The 11,404-nt window shown below is 41.4% G+C and overlaps 1 protein-coding gene across 1 annotated transcript; it reads right to left on the bottom strand.

The window, feature by feature from the left end:
* Positions 1-5,902: 5,902 nt before the first annotated feature.
* On the bottom strand, positions 5,903-8,165 carry LOC141968288 (uncharacterized). The gene is made up of 2 exons (XM_074922811.1): positions 7,991-8,165; positions 5,903-7,073 (listed from the first exon to the last, which is right to left on the bottom strand). The coding sequence occupies exons 1-2, from the start codon at positions 8,121-8,123 to the stop codon at positions 6,283-6,285; spliced, it is 924 nt and encodes a 307-aa protein (XP_074778912.1). The 5' UTR covers positions 8,124-8,165; the 3' UTR covers positions 5,903-6,282.
* Positions 8,166-11,404: the final 3,239 nt, after the last annotated feature.

The following is an 11,404-nucleotide window of genomic DNA, read 5'->3' as shown; positions in this document are numbered from 1 at the left end:
TTTCTGCTTTACAGAGGACTGGCTTTCTAAGAAAGGATTTGTAAAAAGTGTCTTTCAGTCTTCTTGCTGGCCTCAGAAGGCTGTTACCATTACTAAATACAGATGTCCTAAGTAAAATATCTGCCTGCCTAGAAGCAGCTGATTAGGTTTAAGGACCCATTTGATCCTCCCTTCTACCTTTCCGAGCCTTTGATACATGCTCCAGATAAAGATTTAAAACTCTTACTGTTGTGCTCCTGTGGAGGTCAGGAAAGAGTCCTGCCAGCTATAACATTCATGAGATGAGATGAATGCTCTGTTCTTATTCCCCAGTCTGTGGCAACTCAAAGCCCAAAATATTGGATCAAGTTGTCCTTATGGCAATGCAGTTGGGCAGCCTTTGAAGAGTCTGTTCAAGGACCTCCAAAACTAATTTATTTTCCCTCTTTTCCAGATGTTCATAATCTCCACTGACTACAAAGGAGTCTAGACAACCAGCTTAGTCAGAGAGGTCTCCTCTGTTTAACGCTGGTTAAGCAACATCCCACTGCAGGATCCAATTGCTCCTCAGAATCTCAGCCTGAGTATGCCTCCTGGTGTTTTGCTGTATTTGTTCCCTTTGCCCCTCTGCCCACTCTCCTGAGTGGTGGTAGATGTTTTATCCTCTATGATAGCTCCTTCCTAGATGGAAATAGCTCTTTCCTGGAAGCCTTCTCTCACCTTCTCTCTAATGTTCTCAGGCTCACTTTCAGTTCAGCAAACACTGATTTCTTTTAGAATTACTTTTGTATTGTGAATATCTTCTGAATTTCTTAAACCTTCCACATACTCTATGATTAAAGCCCAGGGAAGTTGAAGGAGTGGATTTCCTTGGGCTGTAGATCAGGTGGTGTAGTTTTCAGACCATGTTTATGAGGAATGAGCAAAACGCTCCTGTTTGCCCTTTCTCATTGTCTTGCTGGCACAGACAACAGGTGAACACAAGCTGCTTTCTCTGGTTTTGTAAGCATCTGATTTGCAGAGTTTTGTTGTTCATAAGCTGTAATGTGAGAGGGCTGTGAGAGAATGGGTAAGTCACTTTGATCTCTCTTCAGCGTTTTACCCAGGGTCAGTATGACAAAAGCTATCTAATGTCAGAACTTCTGAATTATTCAGGGATTTTTCAGAGGCTAAACAGAAATTCCTTTACTGGCTGAATTATTAATCTTGTTCATTTATGTGTTTAAATAATGATGAAATTAATAGTGCAGTATGAAAGCAGTGACATTTTTTTCATATTTTTCCAACTGTAGGTTTGTTTCTGCTTCCTGATAGCTCTTTCTAAGCATATATTTGTATTTCATCCCCAGAATTTCCTGTAGTTTGAAATTCTTTTGCTGACATGAAAACAGTTGTGATTTGAAAAGCAGAACAGTGTTGAAACTGGTAATACATAAAGCAGTTGGACTTATTAATATGGCTCAGAAACAGGATAGAAGTAAAAGGTGCCATTTCCTATGTGTAAATGGAAAACCTATGAAATGGAGGGCTGTGAATCTCTCATGATTGCATTGACAGACCATGCAAATAGCAGGATCCACCTATAGAGACTGACTTGAAGAACCTAAAGATCCAGTGTCAGTCCCAGCAGAGACTATGAGAAGTTTGTTTGTACAAGGGAACTGCTATAGATATAATGAAGTAGCTAAATGCTCCTTCAGAAGGTGTCTCTTGGGAGACTGTTGTTACGTTTCTGCTACCAGACATGAGAGAGGAGGTGAGAAAGCCTTGCCATCCCACTTCACCTTGCCTTGCATCTTATTAGTATTGGCTTTTTATCAGGGTTGTAATAAGACTTTATTCAGTGTTAGGTATTTTCAATAACCCTTCCTGAAGTAGGATGCTGTGAGACTCCTGTGCAAGTTATTCTGCTCCCTCTTCTCCCCACACATGAATTGCATTGGTCGAACGCAGCTCTGCATGACTCAGTGCATTTCTAGCCAAATGTGGCTTAATGTACATTTTCTTGCCAAGCAGCGATGTCCCCTTCCTTACTTAGAAGCATATTTTTTCTTTATGTTGTTAAATAAAAGGGTGGATTCCAGAGCCTCTCACTTCTTTCTGCAAACATCACATCCCCGAAGTGTAAATTTATCACCTGCTGAAGGGGAGACGTTTTTGTGGGAGCCACTTGTTAAAATATTGGCACCATCTCCCTTCCTGGGCCACCCATGCAGTCTGGCTGCTTGGAGGTGTTTCCATCGTCATGCGCTACGTTATCTGACCTGCGTTTATGGCACTGACCCATTAACTGCACTCCTCCCTTCTTCCCTGCAGGAGAGAGATGGCTTTTATTTCACTGTTAATATACATGATAGATGAGTGCTCCTGCTCATACATAGCTGCTCTGTACTACCTGCAGATACCTATATGTTTCAGAGGTGTTGGAACATATCAAGAGAAGTCCAGGGTGAAGCTAGACTTTAAATGAATGTATGGAAAGCAAAGACAGGAAATCTCTTTTCTTTCTGTTAATACCTATAAAGCAATATTCAGCTGTGGCATGTTGAAGAAACATTTATTTCAGTACTGTGGCCTTTAATGGGCCAATCAGGGCAGAAGAAGGGCAATTCCCTTGCTTTGCAGAAATAAGAAACCTTAATTGAGTTTGCGTGGCAATGTTCTGGTAGTGGGGGGCAAGAGGTGTGGCTTCTGTGAGAAGCTGCTAGAAGCTTCCCCCACGTCCAACAGAGCCAATGCCAGCCAGCTCCAAGATGGACCCATCACTGGCCAAGGCCGAGCCCATCAGTGATGGTGGTAGTGCCTCTGGGATAGCATATTTAAGAAGAGGGAAATAGTTGCTGTGCAATGACAGTCAGAAGACAAGAGTGAGAATATGTGAGAGAAACAACTCTGCAAACACCAAGGTCAGTGAAGAAGGATGGGAGAAGGTGCTCTAGACACCAGAGCAAGATTCCCCTGCAGCCCATGGTGAAGCTGTGCCCCTGCAGCCCATGGAGGTCCACGGTGGAGCAGAGATCCACCTGCAGCCCAGGAAGGATACCACGCTGGAGCAGGTGGATGCCTGAAGGAGACTGTGACCCTGTGGGAAGCCCACACTGGAGCAGGCTCCTGGAAGGAACTGTGGACCAATAGAGAGAGGAGTCCACGCTGGAGCAGGTTTGCTGACAAGAATTGTGACCCTGGGGGGGACCCACACTGGAACAGTTCATGAAGAGCTGCAGCCTGTGGGAAGGACCCATGTTGAAGAAGTTCATGGAGGACTGTCTCCTGTGGGAGGGACCCCACGCTGGGGTGGAGGAAGAGTGTGAGGAGTCCTCCCTCTTAGGAGGAAGGAGCAGCAGAGGCAACGTGTGGTGAACTGACCACAACCCCCATTCCCCATCTGCCTGTGCCACTCAGGAGGAGGAGGTAGAGAAATCAGGAGTAAAGCTGACCCCAGGAATAAGGGGGGGTTTAAGATTTGGTTTTATTTTTCATTATCCTACTCTGATTTGATTGGTAATAAATTAAACTTAAATTCCCCAAGTCAAGTCTGTTTTGCCTGTGACAGTAACTGGGGAGTGATCTCTCCCTGTCCTTATCTCAACCCACAAGATTGTATTTTCTCTCTCCCCTTCTGTCTGAGGATGGGAGTGTTGGAGCATCTTTGGTGGGCACCTGGCATCCAGCTATCATCAACACACCACAAACCATATTACCTCCAAGATGGAAAGAATAGGCAGGTGGCAGGGACCCCTCAAAGACTTGATGCTTTCTCCAACTGTTGATAAGTGTCTCACACCTTGGAAACCCCATGTTCTCTGCTGCAGCTGGGCAGAGGCTGGGCTGGAGGCAGTTGATGCCACAGGAAGATGAAGGCATCACAGTTTGGAGCTCCTCCAGGAAGAACTGCCTATTCTGCATGTGGGTCACGGTACACAGTCACTTAACACTGATCTTTCTGGGCTTCATTTTAGTGGGGAACAGGTATTCTCCTGCATCTGTCATCGGCCTGGCACCTACATAGGCACTCCTGGACTGAGTTAGTGAAGGAGAAGCATAAGCCCCGCTTGCTATCCTCTCTCTGAGGGCTCATGGAGGAGCTGGAAGGTGGTGGTAGAGTTGTTTGGAGTTTCGACTCAGTGAAAAAAAGTTAGAGCATTTTGATGTTATTATAATCTGGAATTAGAGTATAAAGACAAAATAGTAAAAAGTGTCAAGGAAAGAAATTTTTCTAGGGAAAAATAATGTGGAGGAAAAAGCTTTTAGACATTTGTGGTCAGAATGAAGCATTTCAGTATTGTGAAAGGAAACAGTATATTGGAATGTCAACTTACAGCTGAAACCATTTGTTTCAAACTCTATATTCAAACAAAAAGTGTTTTGTAAGGGCAATTTAAAGCTAAAAATGTTTTTGAGACATAAACAGTTTCTAAATTCTAAGGAAATCAGATTTTCTGAGAAAAGCATTATCGGGAAATCACTCAGCTACCTCTAGGTTCTGAATTGCATGGTGTCAGAGTTATAAGCACAGCACATGGCCGCTGTGCTGCTCATTAACTCAGGTGTGCATAAGGGCAACTGCTAGGTTTGAGCTTCCTTGCCAGCTGTCCCTGTTGAGAGACCAGTGGTCCTTCCTTCCCCTCTGAGCAGATGGGTAGAGATGCCACACATGTATTTGTTTCCTGGCACCATTCTGCCAAATCTTTATGGGGTCACCAAGCTTTTTTAATAGTAAGTTTCTTGCCAACGTGGATCATTCTGACCAACTAGATTTTGGAGTGACTACATGTGCTGTTAGGCTCTGAGGAGACTTTAAGCTTTGGAGAAAAGCAATGGGCAGGGCAACTAGCTTTTCCACCCAGCTCAGCTGCAATCCCAGGTGGCACATCTGATTTGCAGCCACAAGCTCACAGGACAAAGTTACACAGCATGTTTTCTGCGGTGGTGAAGCTGGCATAATAAATTCCTGCCTATGCACTCCATCCTTCCTCTCCAGCTCTTCAGATACAGCTGTGGACTTGTCCTGTAAACCTAGTCAGAAAAGATGTACCAAGTTAAAACCAGCTCTGTTATTCAGAGGTTGTTTCAGGGCTGGCTGAGAGCAGGGCTCCACAATAGCTGTTTCAGTCCCGCGGAGGAGTCGGCAGAGTGGCTGGCACACGTGTGAGTTGGCGTAAGCTGTCCTCACTGAGGTGGCTGCAGCACACTTGTGCAGGAGCTGTGTGGATCATGAAGAGCTCACACCATGGATGTGGCCCTGGTACAGTGGGGGAAGGTGACGCAGAGTAAAATGGGACAGCAGGTTTTGTCCCACTCAGTGCGACCAAGTGCTTACCACGGTGCTTGTCAGAGAAAAGCCATGGCTTTAGCTCATAGGATTATGCCTTATTCTTCTGCAGCTTTTTCTTGCTACTTTTCTTTGTATATATATCTAGTACTACTTAGAAATCCTTTGCGCATCTTTTACTTCTACCTGTGAGCTTACAGAGCAGCGAATATGAAGATTCCTACTGTATCTTCACCTCTCTTTGAGTCAACTGTTCAAATCTGTTGAACTCAAGGGATTTAAACTGATACAAAACTGGTTTCAGGACAGAATCAGGCTCAAAACTTAGTACTATGAAAATCTAACTAAGAAGCGTATATCATTGAAACTGAAAGCAAATGCATGTTTTTAATAGTAAGGGACAAACGTTGCAAAGGTACACAGTTAACAGATAGGCAGACCTAATTAAGTCCTAATTCATTTCCTAATTAAGGAAAATGTATTAATTTGTTAATTTCAGGGAACTTAGGTTGCATGGTCTCCATTAATTAGAATACACACAGTTAAAATGAATGAATAAATAAATAAATAAATATCAGTGCCATGACTACTTTGTTTATTATTACAATCCTCTCAAAACTGATTATTCCATCATTGTTACTGTTTGCTTACCTTTTGCATTATGTTCACAGCTTAATGAAAATTGCCTGACCAGGTTTATTTCCTGAATGAAATGCCTAAGTACAAGTTTGGAACAATACATGTATTGATACAAAATATTTTAAATTGTATATTCTACCCACAATGTCAATTTTTTTTTGCCTAAATATGCTTGATGCTGTTCTGTTACAGTGGCATCTGTTTTTCTGTGTCTTTGGTGCACTCTGCAAAATTTGTAGTTCAATGTTTGACGGATATCAGAGGACACACAGCTTAAATCATATCATCCTTCTTTGTGTTTGGAGGTGTTTCATTTTAAGATTGGATTCATTTCTCCTGCCTTTTTTGTCTTGCTCTCTGTTTCTGTCCATCTTTGTTTCTTTCCTGCTCCTTCATCCTATTTTCTTCTGATGCTCCATGGGTGTTTTAATTATGCAAAATTTAACCTTAGAATCTCTGCTTTTTTTCCCCAACCTGGTTTGATATGGTGGAGATAAAATTGGAAGATTTATATCTGTAGTTTTAGGTGTGTGTCTGAGTTGAATGAAGTTTTTCCTAGTTTTCTTGTTGAAGAAATGAGTTCGGTTTTCTTTAGACTGCCTCATACTTCTTATAGTAAATATTTGCTGCTGTGACACGGGGAAGGCTGGTGATTTTGAACCATTTAGTAAAAGCAGAGGGCAGATATTCGTATGTCGCTGTGATGCCCCCAGCCAGGAAATCCTTCTAGCTAGGGTTTCTCTCAGCGCACCTTGTCGCAGCCTGGGGAAAGGTGACAACTGGGGAGTGTCAACCATAAGGAGGTCAGTGCCCTCTTTATTAAGGTGCCACTGTGTTGATATATAAATATTGTCATCTACTGCCTTCAGAAGGTCTTTAAACCTCATGTCCTGATGAGGCAAAGGAATTCTGGTAATAATCCTGTTTTCCATTAGGGACTGGGGAGGCACTTTGCTTGTACATGTCATTGCTTGGACTTTCGAAGAGGGAGGTTTGTTATTTGCTGCTGTGGATGGTGATTTCTCATGAAGACATGGTTTTCCAGCTTCAGTCAAGCCTTCAGAATTATTCAGATTCTCCTTAAAGTCCAAAAGTGGCTGATACATAGGCTCACCTGGTGTATTTTTGCTTGATGATTTAGGAGGTTCAAGGTGGACCAACTCTCTGCCTGCAAATTTAGGAACTAAATAAAATATAGAATAAATCAGATCAGGTTCTGCTGGAATGTTATTTTCAGGAAAATAACATGTTCATATCAAAATTTTCAGGAAAATAACATGTTCATATCAAAACAGCTTCATCCCATAACAGAAAATCAATACCTGTAAAGGCATAAATAAAAGTAGATCTTGACACAGAATGAAATTTTGCACCAAAGATTTAAAGCAAATAGTGATCTGCAGGTAGGCAATCGGCTATTTTTTGTTGGGTGAAGAGTTTTAAATGAACATCTCAGCATAAAGTTGCCTGGCTTAGTTTTAGTGGCTATTATTCATCTGGGGCTATTTATCACATTAATTTAACCATGCCACATACGTGAATAGCTGTAGGTGTGCAAAATCTAAATTCAGATCCAGAATTTAGTTATCTAGTACCGTGCATCCTCTGTATTTTTGAGACTGAGGAAAACAGGGAGACATGGAAAATGATGCCATGGATGTGAGTGCAACCCCTTCTTGAGTATAGTGAAGTTGTGACACTTGCACCATGCTCACATTCATCCTGGGAATGTAAATAATTTCCTTATTTTACTCATAAATATCTATTCTTGGAAGTGCTTTGGCAGTACTAGTACCATCCCAGGTACTAGTACTACTCATAGAGGAACTAACCTGGACAATGACACAGAACAGTTACTTGTAATCAATACCTGCAGAGCATAAGCTGGATCAGGTGTTTACCTGCTGATTTTTTCACCTGATCAGAATTAAATCAATCACCAAACTTGGGGTTGGGAAACAATTGCTCAAAATACTTGTAATTTCAAAATGAAGTGGAAGGATATAGAATTTTCAGGAATCATGTTCCCTTTTTTCCCCCCGAAAGATACCCTAGTACCCTTTCAGACTAAGATGCCAAGATTATAATGCAGAACAGTACCTGCTGACAAGTTTTCTTGTTTTTTTGATGTAATTGCGATCTCATCTTCCTGAATAACATCTGGCACTGCCAGGGTTAGTACAGAAGGAAACGCCCTATTGCTGTGATTTCTGACGTCTTCCAGAGTGTTCATTTCAGCCTTCTGGGAAATCTGAATTTCTGACTCCTTATTCAAATGTTTATCAGAATTAATATTGTGTTTTTCTACTTCATTTTCCCTCTGAAAAAATGATCAGACACCATTTGATTAGTGCAGAACAAAAAAGTACTTTGAACTTTAAAGGAGATCACAGTATAACACATGCAATGGGAAATCTAGTTTTAACACAAGCCTTAGTTACATACATCAACTTTTCACCTGAGCAGACCCTGTGCCAGAGGTTCTTCCTGAAACCCAACTGCACATGGGCTGGCAGACCTTGTCTTTTACTACACAGGCCACAGGGAGCAAGTTTTCATTAAAATCCACTGGACACTAGAATGCCATCTTTGGAGAGCACTTCCTTCAAGGCTTACGGCTCACAGAGTCTGCTAACAGATGTCTAAGGGAGACCAGAGTACCACAGAGATGATGCTGCAAAGCAAAAACATTACAGGATGCTGTGAGCCACCCCCCAATCCAGGAGGAAGATTATTGTGGGACTGTTGCTGTCTGCTGTGAGGGCAGCCAGTCAGCACAGCGCTAGAGCAGTCCTGGGAAGGTTTTTGCAGTGGGATTGCAGAAGGAAGACCTCCATGGAGCTGTGGTAACAGAACCGTGCATCCTAACAAGAGCTCCAGGACTCACTCCTGCTGCAGTGCTCTCAGCCTTACTCCTACATGCATCTGACATGCACGTGGGAGTGTGTTCTCATATGTAGGACACTCATCTATCCCATGATACAAGTTTTCAGTCCTCACTGTGGTACCCTCATGCACGCTGAGTTTCAGGTATCAAAACCTTTTGAAAATGCAAGGGCTGCACAGTGAAATAAATCCCCTCCCGCAGTACTAAGTCCTGTGATGAGCTATACGCGCTGTGCTGCTTCTGCCAAAGACCATCTTCTCTCAGATCTGGCACTCCTGAAAATGAAATTTCTGACATATATTGACTACCCACATGGATATTTCAGTTCAATACCCAATTTTTTTGCACATTCTCTGTATCATCTTTGACAGACGCACTTTGTTGTCATGCAGCTACCATTCCAAGGATTATCTGTAGTGAGTTTTGATCTTTTCACTGCCATCCCCACATAATACAAACTTCTTGCTTTCAGAATCAGATAAATAATTTGTTTTACTATGGTATATTTATCTTTCATGGTTTTCTTCTATTCTTTGCATTGCAAAGTACTCCCCTTGTGAAAAATATGTTTTTAATCTAACACGCCATTATAAAAAGTGGGTGTAATTTGTGGAGAAAAGGCGCTTTTGAAAGCTTGCGTGTATTTTGTGAGTTAGCAAAAATGTTTGGAAAAATTTGAAGGGCCCCAAACCTCAAACTTGTAGGGTTATTCCATCCTTCCTACATATTTGCAGCACCCAATCACAATTAAGGAAATTATTTTTAAAGTATTTATAAAAAGAAACACAATATGTTGAAGTTGACAACATATTGCTGAAACCACACTAGATCAATTGGGAATTTGAGATGTCATAAGCATTTTAGGCTATGCAATCAAATAGTCTCCCAGGATTTTACACACTGCTAGTTAAGAAAACAAATTTTCATCTTACATTTTGCAAGCTGTCACCTTATATACAGTATATCAGAAAACTTGCCATGACTGATTTTACTGCCAGACCTCTTAAGAGCTAATTGGTTAAGCACCTGGGCAGGAAGCTTTTTGGCAGAAATGCTATTTTCTGCAAGGACTCGCTATAAAGTTCTGGATAGCAAATTGTAATCATTAAGGCTCCTTCTTCTGCAACAGAACACATAAAATGTAAATACGCTGCTTGAAGAAATTGTGATGCATAAAAGGACAGGCTGTGTTTTAAGTTTATCCAATGACTTACGGCTCAAATTTAAACATGGAAAGGATCTTACGCTTTTTTTCAGGGTCATGCTTTCAGCAGACTTCTCTAATTGCACCCAGAAAAATGAGAATCACATCTGTTTGCATCCACCAAACCTATTATTTTCATGTACAAATGTTAACTTGTGTATACAAGGAGGAGTTGCAAATGCAATGACTCACACTGGTTTTTCAAACACAGGGGGTTTGTACATGAAAAATAATTTCCACGGACTTTTTTGCAGTTGCAGATTAGAAGTTCTGCTGAAAATTTGTCCCCAGGAAATTGTGTGTTTCTTTGGTATTGTGTGAAAAATCATAGTGTAGTCTGCTGCCTGGGATGAGTTAAATGCAGTGGTTTGTGTATAAGCGTTTGAATTCCAAACAATGTTTTGGGCTGATTGTGTTGGTGGAATTTTTTATTGCATGTTATTCATGAGCATTGTCATGAATGCAAATGCTTTTTCGTTTGTGTTGATATTTGATATGTTTAGTTCTTTCTGGACAGAATTTTCAGAAGAGCCAGATGACAACTTTGTCTACAATTCACTGAGGGGAGGTTTTTAATTTGCTCAAAAATACTGGAGTATTTTCTTATGAAAAATTTACTCCTTTATACATATTAGTTGTCTGTAAATATCTCTTCATAGCCAGACAAGAAAATACAATAGCCTTTTTGGTCCTAGACAGAAATAATGTAAATTAATGGTAACTTGTTTTCAGGGTACTTAATTTTACGTGTGACTAGTACTATTACTTTACTTGTGACTATTTAGATTTAAATTTGCAGTCATTTGGATGCAAATGCTAGTTTTTGTGCTTTAATTTTTGTGCATAATTTTATGCACACAAGTTGTCTTGTTGAGCTCAGTGAAACTATTCATGTACTTAAAGCAGATGCATATGTTTGCAAGATCTGGAGAGCTGAAAGAAAATATGTGATTTAAAGATGGATCACACACTGGTAGTAATAAATAGCAAATAGTTGGCATTATAGAGAATAGAAAGAACATCTATCTATGCATTTTGAAATATTCTTGACATAATTTGTAATACAAATACCAAATACCCATGCTGTTGTAATTGGGCTCCAGTAAAATTATCAGGATCTTAACAAGAAGATGAAGAAAAAAATGGGAAATTTCCCCCTCTCATTCAGTTAACAATCTTCCTCAGTTTCAACTCTCTGTGGCCGGGTGGTGGGAGAAGTGCATTGCAGCCTGCCAAAGAGGTGGTTGGATTTGGCCTCTTTTAGACCAAAGCAGAGAATCCTCCCCCCAAGGTAGTGCCCTGCCAGCTGCCTCCTCCGAGAGCCACACCAGCACAGCATGGGCTAGGCTCCAGGGGAGCTGGGGGCTGCTCTTGGCTCTGCCTTTGCCCAGAAACGTCATGCCACCCGTGTGGGGCTCCGCCT

This window comes from Athene noctua, chromosome 1 (genome assembly GCF_965140245.1).
Source record: "Athene noctua chromosome 1, bAthNoc1.hap1.1, whole genome shotgun sequence".
In the NCBI taxonomy this organism is placed as follows: domain Eukaryota; kingdom Metazoa; phylum Chordata; class Aves; order Strigiformes; family Strigidae; genus Athene; species Athene noctua.
Note: the sequence above shows the minus strand (reverse complement) of the source record. Positions and strands in the feature narration are given on the sequence as shown.

What these genes read in the sequence shown, in the direction of transcription:
- LOC141968288 (XM_074922811.1), bottom strand. Translation starts at nt 8,123, where the DNA reads ATGAACACTCTGGAAGACGTCAGAAATCACAGCAATAGGGCGTTTCCT. An exon ending in ACAAGAAAACTTGTCAGCAG is followed by an intron (nt 7,074 to 7,990) that starts GTACTGTTCTGC and finishes TATTTTATTTAG; the next exon opens with TTCCTAAATTTGCAGGCAGA.